Source organism: Moschus berezovskii, chromosome 20, assembly GCF_049115385.1.
Source record: "Moschus berezovskii isolate FMDL1 chromosome 20, NW_MosBer_1.0, whole genome shotgun sequence".
Lineage (NCBI taxonomy): Eukaryota > Metazoa > Chordata > Mammalia > Artiodactyla > Moschidae > Moschus > Moschus berezovskii.
Genome location: NC_142479.1, coordinates 35,970,805 through 35,983,446, shown reverse-complemented (window position 1 = coordinate 35,983,446; position 12,642 = coordinate 35,970,805). Strand labels below are relative to the sequence as shown.

The following is a 12,642-nucleotide window of genomic DNA, read 5'->3' as shown; positions in this document are numbered from 1 at the left end:
GACTATGATGTTAATCAGCCCTACTATGCTTACAAATCTCTGAGGCAGGAGCTGTTATATCACTGTACCTTTTACAACCTCAGTTATATAAAGTGTATCCAATAATTCTTGGTAAAAAGTAGGATGAACAAATGAAAATATCAGTCTCAGAATTTTAATCTAATAATGATATACATGGGGCTTCCCAGATGGTGCTTGTGGTAAAGAACCTGCCTGCCAATGCAAGAGACATAAGAGATGCCAGTTCAATCCTTGGGTTGGGAAGACCCCCTGGAGGAGGGAATAGCAATGCACTGCAGTATTCTTGCCTGGAGGATCCCACGGACAGAGAAGCCTGGTGAACTACAGTCTACAGGGTAGGGTCACAAAGAGTCAGACATGACTGCAGAGACTTAGCACGTATGCACGAAATGATAGACATAATCAGACTAGATACTATTTTTTGTTGTTTAGTTGCTCAGTCGTGTCTGAACTTTTGCGGCCCAGGGACTGTAGCCAGCCAGGCTCCTCTGCCCGTGGGATTTTCCAGGCAAGAATACTTTCCCTCTTCATTTCCCTCTTCCCATTTCCCTCTCCAGGGGATCTTCCCATCATAAGGAATGAACCCACATCTCCTGCACTGGCAGGCAGATTCTTTACCACTGAGCCACCAGAGACACTATTTACCCAACCTTTGAAATCTTTAAAGGAAGTTACTTGAGTGGATATTTTTGTTCTTTCTGTATTGTTAATTTAACTAGACTGTTTCAAAAGAGTATAAGATTCTCTCTAAAATCTTACTAAAATGACACTCATCAATAGAGTCATTGCATCTAAAAGTAATAAATATTCTGGTTTAATTAATATAATAAAGTTCTGATTTAATTATAGCATGAAATAAAGTTACAGTGGCAAGAAAACTGAGTGCCAAAAATAAATGAAAAAAAAGAGAGAGAGCAGTATTGAAAATGATGTGACCATGTTTTTCCAGCATGGCTTGGGAAGGATAAGGCTTTCATTCTGGATGACCAGCTCTCATCATGTAAGTAATATTCCTTAAAAAGAGATAGTTAATCTAGCAGGTCATTAAGTACCACTAAGGAACTTTACTCTCTTTGACTTGATTCTGTTCATGATATAATTAAACAACTTTTAAAAAATATTAATAACATACAAATGATTGTCCTCAAATATAGTATGCCCACACAGGATAATGTTTTGAATAGTTAGATTGAGTGTATCTTGGAACAATGTGCAAGTTGTTTTGTATCTAGTATATTAACTGCCAGTAAAAATATAAAATTATTATCTTCTGTAGATCATTCAGATCGCCAAGAATTCGACCATGGGCATTGGATAATGATGTTATTCACCTTTCAATGTTTTCTGGGTCTCTAAAACACCAAGGATGAGATTTACCCCAATTATCTTCTTTTTAATCAAAAAAGATTTGATTACAAATGCATATGCATCTATGTGAATGAATGACCAAATCATGGAAACAATGAAGGTATTTAATGTAGAGAATTTTCAAGATTGGTCAGTAAAAATATTACGTAATCTTTTTACCTGTTATTCCCACACTAAGGTGAAGACTTGTATCTTTAACACTTAGGGCAGGCATACAGCAACCACTTAATAAATGTGTATTAAATGAATAAATGATTACTGCAATATAATGTTTAAATAAAGAATGCAACAATTTTGATGACTGCATAATTTTGCTGTTATGGGTAAATGGATGTAGACTGTTAGGAGAATCCCATACCACTTAACGGCCCCATCCTTCTCATTTTAGTCTTCTGTTTGATTTTAGATAAGGCAAGTTGCTCTCTACTAAATTCCCTACAACAATCATAAGAATCTATATGTGTGTTCGTAACTTTAAATGCAAATAAAAACCATTGCATCAGCATGTCCACTCACTGTCCTACCCGTCTCCCTTTGGTTCTGTCAAACATGCTTTCCTGGGGTAATGTTAACATTGCAATTTAAATTACTTCAAATTCCAATGTCTTGAGATTGACTGTCCGGAAAAGATTGCATAGTAGATATGGCAATTCTGGAAAATTAGGATCCATTCAGAAAACAAAAGTCACACTAGGTATTTTTGAACCAAGATGATTTAAAAGAAGGAATTAAATACACAGGTATATCTTGAAAGAGACTAAAAGAGAAAAAAGATGGCTGCCAAGGTAACCCAGAAATTATTAACTCGGGAATTTAACTCTTGTATGGCTAGGGGAACAGAAAGGGAAGGTAATGCTGTCAGAACCTAGGCGCACACACGATGGAATGACCACATATCTGATGCTCAGATATCCGAGTGGAGGTACTGAACAGCTGCCACTTGGTCCTCACCTGATGGGGTGACCAGAACTTTGGTTCCTAAGGGGTCTGAGTCCTCAACAGAACTGCTCTTTGCTTTTTTGGCTGACACAGCTTCTAGTAGTCTCTGCTACTGGGTGTGTAAATACAAAAGGCATTCCAGACAGAGTTCTAGACAAATTGTAGCAGCAACACAATGTCCTTGGTAATTGGATTAGTCACTTCAGCCAGTAGAGAAATCTCTTCTTTTCTAGATGACCCACACAGACATGCTACAATTTGTCTGAATCTTAGTAATATTTAAAAATATATATCCCCAAAGATTACTATCGATATCCTTCTGTAAGATTATAAACAGTTAAAGAAATCAAATAATAAACTTTCTGGGAATAGACACATATGCAATAGAAGTGTATTAAAAACAAAAGCAAGGCAAAGATAAGCATAGGATTCAAGATGGGAGGAAATTCAAGAGGGGAGAGTCAGGAGAATGCAACTGGGGGGTACCACATAGTTAGATGGAAGTTACTACTAAAGTCCAAACTCTTCAGTTGCCAGGTGGTCCTAGAAAGATTTATGATGTTGGATAGATGGATAACAAAATTTGCATGAAGCAATGGTGAATGTTTTGTTTAATTAAGAATGAATGGATAACAGTAAGAAAGCAGGGAGGAGTGGTGAGATCAAAGTTTAATTAGGCAGCTCCTAGAGCAACCTACAGAGAAGGCAATGGCACCCCACTCCAGTATTCTTGTCTGGAAAATCCCAGGGACGGAGGAGCCTGGAAGGCTGCAGTCCATGAGGTCGCTGAGGGTCAGACACAACTGAGTGACTTCACTTTCACTTTTCACTTTCATGCATTGGAGAAGGAAATGGCAACCCACTCCAGTGTTCTTGCCTGGAGAATCCCAGGGACGGGGGAGCCTAGTGGTCTGCTGTCTATGGGGCTGCACAGAGTCGGACACGACTGAAGTGACTTAGCAACTTAGCAGCAGAGCAACCTAGGGGTTTCTCCAGTGGCTCAGTGGTAAAGAATCTGCCTCCAATGCAGGAGCCGCAGGAGATGTAGATTTGACACCTGAATTAGAAAGATCCCCTGGAGGAGGGCATGGCAACCTACTCCAGTATTCTTGCCTGGAGAATCTCGTGGACCGAGGAACCTGAGGTGGGCTAGAGTCCACCAGGTCACAAAAGAGTCAGACACACTAAAGCAACTTAGCATGCACACAGAGTAATCTAGAGGAGAGACAGTAAAGCCAAAGATAAAGGGTCTAGATGTAAAGGTCATGTGGAAATAAAGACAAAATGCATAATTTTATGAAACTAGTAAGTAAGCAGATGTCTTCAAGACTTTGAAGTTGAGCCACTAAAAGGAAAATGATGCCCTTAATGAAAATAATTAACAAGGGAGCAATTTAAGAAAAATTAGTTCCATTTTGGGTGTATTTTCAAAGGTTCCTGTGGGATTTAAAAAAACAAAACAATAGCCAACACAAGGTAGAAAATAGCAAGATATACAAAGGAATTGCAAAATGTGCCATGCAGGTTTAGAGAAAGTAGATATTTTATTAAATATTGAATATGCATATGTATATGGTCATGTGTCTTTACTATATTACATACAGTATTGTCTCTTAATTTTCAAAATAGCCCTGGGACATAGATGGAAATAGTCCCCCTTTACAGATAGAAAAGCTGTATGTTTGAAAGTTGAAGTGACTTACTTACTAAATGTTATTTATTTATTTATTTTTGGCTGTGCTGGGTCTTTGTTGCTGTGCAGCCTTTTCTCCAGTTGCCCCCAGTGGGGGCTACTCTCTAGTTGTGGGGCATGGCCTTCTCACTGTGGTGGCTTCTCTTGTTGTGGAGCAAGGGCTCTAGGTCACCAGGCTTCAGTCGTTGCAGTTTTCAGGCTCTAAAGCACAGGCTCAGTTAGTTTTGGCACATGCGCTTAGTGGCTCTGCAGCAAGCGGGATCTCCCCAGACCAGGGCTGAAACTCGTGTCTCCTGTATGGGAAGGTGAACTCCTATCAACTAGACCACCAGGAAGCCCTAAATACCTTTTAATTAGTACAATGTTGCTCTAGAATCTGTCTCCAGTTTCCTCATGCCTAATGCTCTCCTTTAGACTCTACAGCTAACCCACAGAGGAGATATAAAATACTCTTCTTAGAATAACTGATGGTTGTGATTTTTAATATCTAGAATCTTTCTAATATCAAAGGTATTACATTTATCCTATGTAGCTCCAGAGGACAGGTTTATGATTAATTCCACTTAACTAATATATATATATATTGATATATTGCAATCTATTAGGTCCTATGCTGTGCTATGGGGTTTTCATCCAGTATGTCACCAAGCCATGTAAATTAAAACAGCAAAGTGTGTTTTTATTTCAAATAACTGCAATTTTCAGCTCTAGAGTTTCTTTCTTTTTTTCAGTTCAGTTCAGTTCAGTCGCTCAGTCGTGTCCGACTCTTTGCGACCCCATGAATCACAGCACGCCAGGCCTCCCTGTCCATCACCAACTCCCGGAGTTCACTCAAACTCATGTCCATCAAGTCGGTGATGCCATCCAGCCATCTCATTCTCTGTCGTCCCCTTCTCCTCCTGCCCCCAATCCTTCCCAGCGTCAGAGTCTTTTCCAATGAGTCAACTCGTCGCATGAGGTGGCCAAAGTATTGAAGTTTCAGCTTCAGCATCAGCCCTTCCAATGAACACCCAGGATTGATCTCCCTTAGAATGGACTGGTTGGATCTCCTTGCAGTTCAAGGGACTCTCAAGAGTCTTCTCCAGCACCACAGTTCAAAAGCATCAATTCTTCGGCGATCAGCTTTCTTCACAGTCCAACTCTCACATCCATACATGACCACGGGAAAAACCATAGCCTTGACTAGACGGACTTTTGTTGGCAAAGTAATGTCTCTGCTTTTTAATATACTATCTAGGTTGGTCATAACTTTCCTTCCAAGGAGTAAGCGTCTTTTAATTTCATGGCTGCAATCAGCATCTGCAGTGATTTTTTTTTAATTTATTTTTAATTGGAGGAAAATTGCTTTACAATTTTGTGTTGGTTTCTGCCATAAAACAACGTGAATCAGCCATCAGCAGTTGGAGAATGTCTATTTCTTTTTTGTTTTGTTTTAGTTTTTCTGCTGAGATTATAATTGCATTTATTGGTTGCCTATTTTCCTTTAATCCATGGAACATAGTTATAACAGCTGCTTTAAAATCCTTATGTGCTGAGGTGGAATCAAAATGGCAAAGTAAGAAGACCCTGAGCATACCTCCTCCGAAAAAATACATCAAAACTACAAATACATATAGAATAACTCTTACTGATAATGACCTGAAGACTAGAAGAATGGCTCTTCTACAACGAAGGCTGTAAAGGAAACCACACGGAGAATGGTAGGAGGGGAGGGGAAGCAATCTAGTCAGGACCCACACCCATAACAGGGTGAACCAGAGAAGCAGAGGACCTGGGCTCAGTGATCCTCCGTGGGGATGGAAGGGTTCAAGCCACGTATTAAGCAACCCAGACCTAGGATCCAACACCAGGAAGACAAGCCCCCATATATGACTTGAAAAACAAGAGGGACTTATCAGAGGGCTATGAGAAACTGAGACTCTGCTCTTAAAGAGCTTGTCTACAAATTTGGATATTCTCAATCCCAGTGAGGAGGCAGCAGATAGGAAACCTCTTGGTGCTCTGGTCAACCTGCCAGGAAGACTCCAGCACATCCCTCAGCCCACACCAGACTCCTAGTCCAGCACCGCTTCTCACTGAAGAGGAGGCTACCATTGCCCACGCACGTGAGCATTCACCAGGGAAGGAGCAGAGCCAGGTCAGGACCCAGCCCTGCCTCTAGCCCGACAGAGACTGAAATTGCCAGTGCATGCTGCACCGTGGAAGAAGTGGAGATGGTTCAGCAAGGCCCTGCCACCAGCCAGCGTGGAGACCGCAGTTGTCAGCATGCACATGTGCACGCACGAGAAGCAAAACCAGCCCAGGTCCTAGCCAATCCTTGAGCAAGGGTGAAAACCACCATAACAATAATGCACACACATGCATGCACCAGGGATGGAGCAGAGACACCTCAGTAGTAAGTATGAACAGGCTGCTGGTGACCTGCCATGACAAGGAATCCCAGCTTCTCACCCCTGGTCTCTCCAGCACAAAGGAGGGATAAATAGGACAAGTGGGTCGACACCAACTCAGCCTCACCTGGACTAGGATGATCAAGTCTAGAAGACAAGATGGTAAGGTACTCTCTGAGTCAAGAATGGGTCAATTCATCTGGCTTTTTCATGGTACAGAAGGCCTCTGTCAACACCTCTAGGAAAGGTTACAGAAAAAAATCACAACAGTAAACATACTTGGTTTCTTTGCTAGTGAAAGGAATGCTAGGATCCTGTTGGGCCCACAGAGGTGTCACAGATAGGTCGCTCATGCTTTAGCTCCCCTCTCTTTCTTTTTTTATTCTGCCTGTACCACACAGCACATGGGATCCCAGTTCCCCAACCAGGGATGAGATGGAACCCTTGCGTCTTAACCACTGGACCACCAGGGAAGTCCTGCCTTAGCCTCTCTTGAACCAGTATACAGCAGGGACACATCAGTGGGTTCTCAAGTCTCGTGGCTTCTCAGTACCACACAGAATTAATTAACTTCAGTTTAACAGATCTTGAGATCAATCCAATCCACAGCTAAGAATGTGAAAGTCATTCGGTCGTGTCCGACTCTTTGCAACCCCATGGACTATACACTCCATGAAATTCTCCAGGCCAGAATACTGGAGTGGGTAGCCTTTCCCTTCTCCAGGGGATCTTCCCAACCCAGGGATTGAACCCAGGTCTCTCGCATTGCAGGCAGATTCTTTACCAGCTGAGCCACAAGGGAAGCCCACAAACCATAAGAAATGTGTTCTTGCAATTTCATCATCGTCCCTGGAGTATGAAATTGCAAGAATACATTTCTCATGGGTTCTATGAACAACTTAAAGGGGCAAACATGAGCAGAAAATTCTGAAATAAATAGAAAAGGGATGCTATGTGGTTGTTAGGCTCTATGAGGCATTCTGTGAATGCAGCTTTCTGATATACTGGTATGATTATAACCTCAACCTGGAGCTACTGTCTTTCATTCTCAGGATGGACAAAAATTAAAAGTTCTCTAATACTGTGAGACCAAAGAGAAAATTTGAGCAGATGAAGCAATAGCAACAATCATTATTCAACACACCCAGAGCATGAAGCAAATTTCCTTTTGTGCCTTTAAAAGCAGTTTTTGTCATCTTCTCATGGTCCACTGTAGGAGAGATGCTCGTGAAGCAGACAGAAGCCTGCCAGTAATACCCTCAGTGATTGGCAAGAACAGTCAGGTAAGGATTAGAAAAGATACACGACTCCATGTTGCTTCTTTTTTCTCCCCTTTCTCCTCTGTCTGTCCTACCCCATGGTCATTTGGGAACCTATCTCTCACAAACAGTCCTGAAACAACAATGATGTGCTGCTTTAGTGGACAGAAGGGGCAGACTCCTGGGTCCTTAATCTTACAAGACACAAGTCATCGTGCTATAAGAACAAAGCACAGGAACCAATGGCAACTTCTCTCCACAAATAATTCAAGATGATTCCGTTAACCTCCAAACTCTGAAGGAGATACACATATACCCACCCACACATATGCACAAACACACAAACATACACACTCATGCTCACACACCACATTAAGGCATTAAAAGGACATGGCTCCAGTAAAACAAGTTTCTCTGCTATTCATGGAGTCTCCATCAGAGTGGCTGCACTGTCTCCATTTTATAGATTTTTATGGTTTGCTTTAAGGGAAATTAATTTTATTAATTAATTTTTCAGTTAATTAATTTTAATTAATTAATTTTTCAGTAAGTGGTATGGTCACTGAATGGTTCAAACCTCAAAACATGCTAAAATATACACATGAAAGGGCTTCCCTGGTGGTTCAGATGGTAAAGACTCCACCTGCAATTCAGGAGACCCAGGTTCAATCCCTGAGTCGGGAAGATTCCTCGAGAAGGGAATGGCAACCCACTCCAGTATTCTTGCCTGGAGAACCCCTTGGACAGAGGAGCCTGGAGGGCTACAATCCATGGGGTTGCAAAGAGTCGGACACGCTGAGTGACTAACACACACACACATGAAAAGTCCCTCCCTCCCCTGTGTCTAATTCATGCAATTCCCATACCTCCAGCAAGTAATTACTCTTACTGGTGTCTTGTTTATTATTCTAGAGACTTTTAATGAACATACTAGTCAACAATTTACTACAACTTATTATCTATTTACATATTATTTCTAGAAGTGGGATGAAAATATTTATATTTGGAGCCACAATGAGAATGAGTTTGAGGTGTGTCCTAATCACTCCAATCCACACTGCCCCCACCCTCACCACCCAATTCTCTCAGTTTTTGACCTTATAGCTTTTACTCCATTCCTCCCTGGATGCTTTTTTTATATACTTTTTAAATTTTATTATTTATTTTTGACTGCTCTGAGTCTTCATTGCTGCACATGGGCTTTCTCTAGTTGCGGTGCGTGGACTTCTCATTACAGTGGCTTCTCTCGCTGGGGAGCATGGGCTCCAGGGTGTTCGGGCTCAGTAGCTGTGGCATGTGGGCTTAGCTTCTTCCCACATTAAGGCTGGAACCCATGTCCCCTATACCAGCAAGTGATTTCTAACTACTGAACCACCAAGGAAGTCCTCCCCGGATGTTTCTTTCCTTATCAATGGGGAAGTTAGACTCTAAATTTCACTTTCTTTCTCAAACATGAACCTGAGTCCAGAAGGCATTCAAGTTGAATTCACCAAGAGTGCCTTTGCTTTGTTTGACATCTTTATGTCTGCGTAACCATAATGTTTCCTACATTTTCCTATGGCCAAGACTTTATTGAGTCAAATCTAAGGATGAAACCAGTAACAGAGAGGTTCAGGCTGTTCCCTATGACTGATATTACCTCTCTACAATCTCCCTTTCCATTCTTTCTACTCTTTGGGGTTTATTTATTCACATGATGGATACTTACTAAGTACCTATGTTGTACTAGGCTCAGGACTAATGTTAGAGTCCAAAGAGGAACAAGATAGACATCTCTGCCGACTCTCAATGGTGCTCACAGTAGAATGAAAGACATAGAAAGAGAAGTAGAAGGTCACAATGCAGAGTGACACACGCTGTGATGGGGGAGGCACCGGGGCAGGAGGGACGTGAACCCGAGTATTTTGTGTGAGGGTAAGGAGGGAAGATTCCCTGGTGGCTCAATCAGTAAAGAATCCGCCTGCAATGCAGGAGATGCAAGCTTGATCCCTGGGTTGGGAAGAGCCCCTAGAGAAGGAAATGGCAACCCATTCCAGTATTCCTGCCTGGAAAATTCCATAGACAGAGGAGTCTGGTGGGCTACAGTCCATGCGGTCACAAAAGTCAGACACAACTTAGCAACTAAACTACCCACCCAAGGAGGGAAAGCTTCCTAGTAGAACTGACATTTAAGCTGAGATCTGAAGTTTGGCATGTCTGATGAATGAGAGTGAGAGGACTATTCCAGCCCAAGAAAATAAGATGGGCAAAAGTCCAAAGTGAGACTGCATCTGGGTCTTCTAAAAGATTCAAAGTATAACTGGTACATAAGATGTGGAGTGCAGGAGGAAGGTTCATGAGAACTGGAAACATCTATAATAAATACCAGTAGGGTCAAGGGTCTTCAGGCCATGTTAAGAAGTTTAGAGTCTATTCTGAGAGTAAAGAGGAGCCGCTGAAGGATTTCTCAGCTGGGGCAATAAAATCAGATATGATGTGTCAAAAGCTCATTCTCTCTGTTGTGAAAACAGATGGCAGTGGGTGTGCCTGGAGGCAAGGAGAACAGCTGCCAAAATCTAAATAACAAACATTACTGTCCTCGATGATGGCAGTGGCAGCTGGGCCTGAGGGAAGTGCATAAAGAGAGATAACTAGGTAAATTTCAGCTATATAGAGAAAATAAAATTACCATGATTTGATGGTACTTGAATGCAGACAGGGAGGAAGGAAAATGGGTCAGTAATGATACCCAGGTTTCTGGCCAAATGAACTGTGTAGATAGATAGTGGTGATAATGATTTCAGTATTATAGCTTAGTCGCTTTCAGCATGAGATGTGCTTTTTTACCAATTCCCAAACCCCTTCTCCAGCAGCTATTCTTTTTGAAGCATTAGGAAAATCTGTTAAATACTTTTCTGACTTGTGAAATCCCAGGATGGATTATCATAATGTCCACACGAATACCATAAGAGTTAAGCAAGCAAACATGTCCAGCCTACTCCCCCAGATACATGTACTGGATTGAAAAGTGAAAGTGTTAGTCGTTCAGTCATGTCTGACTTTGCAAACCCATGGACTGTAGCCCGCCAGGCTCCCCTGTCCATGGAATTCTCCAGGCAAGAATACAGGATTGGATTGCCATGCCCTTCTCCAAGGGATCTTCTCGACCCATGGATTGAACCAGGGTCTCTCTCTGTATTGCGGGCAGATTCATTACCATCTGAGCCACCAGGAAAGCCCATATTGGATTAACACTTATATAATAAAGTTTTTTAAAAAACCTCTTCTCCCACTGCAAACAAATCTTCAGTTTTCCATGGCACCAAGCACAAGCATTTGCAAACAGTCAGCTGAACTAGAAGAAACTGATATATCTGCAGGTAGCATCACCGATTCAATGGACATGAACTTGGGCAAACTCCTGGAGATGGTTATGGACAGGGAGGACTGGCGGGTTATGGTCCATGGGATAGCACAAAGTCAGACACAACATGGTGATTGAACGACAAGCAGTTAAATATTAGAGGTTTTATATGATTCAACCCTACCCTAGAATATCAACACTGGACATCTCATAATTTTCAGAGCTCACAATCCAGGGTTTACCAATCTCATTCAATTAACTCTACTTTCTGCTTACAGACAAATGGAATGGGAAAACCTGACCAGTGTCTCAGAATTTTTCCTTCTGGGACTCTCCCAACAGCCACAGCAGCAGTGGCCCCTCTTTGGTCTGTTCCTGTCCATGTACCTGGTCACAGTGACGGGCAACCTCCTCATCATTCTGGCCATCATCGCCGATGCTCAACTCCACACTCCCATGTTCTTCTTCCTGGCCAACCTCTCCCTCACTGATACCTGCTTTGTTTCTACCACAGTCCCCAAGATGCTGTCAAATATATGGGCCCAGAATCAGGTCATCTCCTACACCGGGTGTTTATCACAACTATATTTTTTCTTGATGTTTGGGATGCTGGAGGCATTCCTCTTGGCTGTCATGGCCTATGACCGCTACGTGGCCATATGCTACCCACTCCATTACATCATGGTCATGAGCCCTGGCCTCTGTGTCCTCCTAGTGTTTGCATCCTGGGTCATGAACGCCCTCCACTCCCTTCTACACACACTCTTGATGAGCAGCCTGTCCTTCTGTGCAGGCCAAGAGATTGCACACTTCTTCTGTGACATCAACCCCCTTTTGAGTCTGTCCTGCACAGACCCCTTCATCAATGAACTGGTGATCTTCACTGTAGGGGGTCTTATGGGTCTGGTTTGTGTGCTTTGCCTGGTTATCTCTTACGCATACATTTTCTCAACAATTATGAAGATCCCCTCAGCTCAGGGGAAGCGGAAAGCCTTTTCCACCTGCAGCTCTCACCTCTCTGTGGTCTCTCTATACTTTGGGAGTTCCTTTTGTGTTTACTTCAGCCCCCTCTCCAACCACTCAGCACCGAAGAGTGCAGTTACATCAGTGATGTACACGGTGGTAACCCCGATGCTAAACCCCTTTATCTATAGTTTGAGGAACAGAGACATCAAGTCTTCCCTGAAAAAGCTAATGTGGGCTAGGAAAATTCATTCCTCTTAGTGGGAATGACTTCACATCTAATATGGGGGTCCCTACCCAATTACATTCACCACAAGTAAGCAGGGAAGAATGAGACAGGGAGAAAAAGTGGGGAATCTCACTTCTAAGACCTGTGATCTGAACTTGAAATATCCATGCCTAAGCTACAGGACACATTAGAAGAAACCCACTATCAGGGCAATATAATCAGCTTAAGTTCTTACAGTCATAATGTTCTAGAATTATAGCCATCCAGTTGTATAATATCATAAAGGATGTGCTTGAATCTTTTGAAACCACACGAGATAGTGCACGGCCAAAATAAGGGAATATGTGGTTGTGCTATTGTATGTAGCCAAGAATAAACTCCAGGAAAAGATAACTTTTTCCTGCCATCACTGGGACCTTGGTGACTTGGACCCCTAC

At 42.4% G+C, this 12,642-nt stretch overlaps 1 protein-coding gene across 1 annotated transcript; it reads left to right on the top strand.

Moving 5' to 3' along the window:
- Nucleotides 1–11,182: 11,182 nt before the first annotated feature.
- LOC129538271 (olfactory receptor 1G1) lies at nt 11,183–12,237 on the top strand. The gene has a single exon (XM_055398377.2). The coding sequence runs from the start codon at nt 11,296–11,298 to the stop codon at nt 12,235–12,237; it is 942 nt and encodes a 313-aa protein (XP_055254352.2). The 5' UTR covers nt 11,183–11,295.
- The last annotated feature ends 405 nt before the right edge of the window (nt 12,238–12,642 follow it).

What these genes read in the sequence shown, in the direction of transcription:
- LOC129538271 (XM_055398377.2), top strand. Translation starts at nt 11,296, where the DNA reads ATGGAATGGGAAAACCTGACCAGTGTCTCAGAATTTTTCCTTCTGGGA.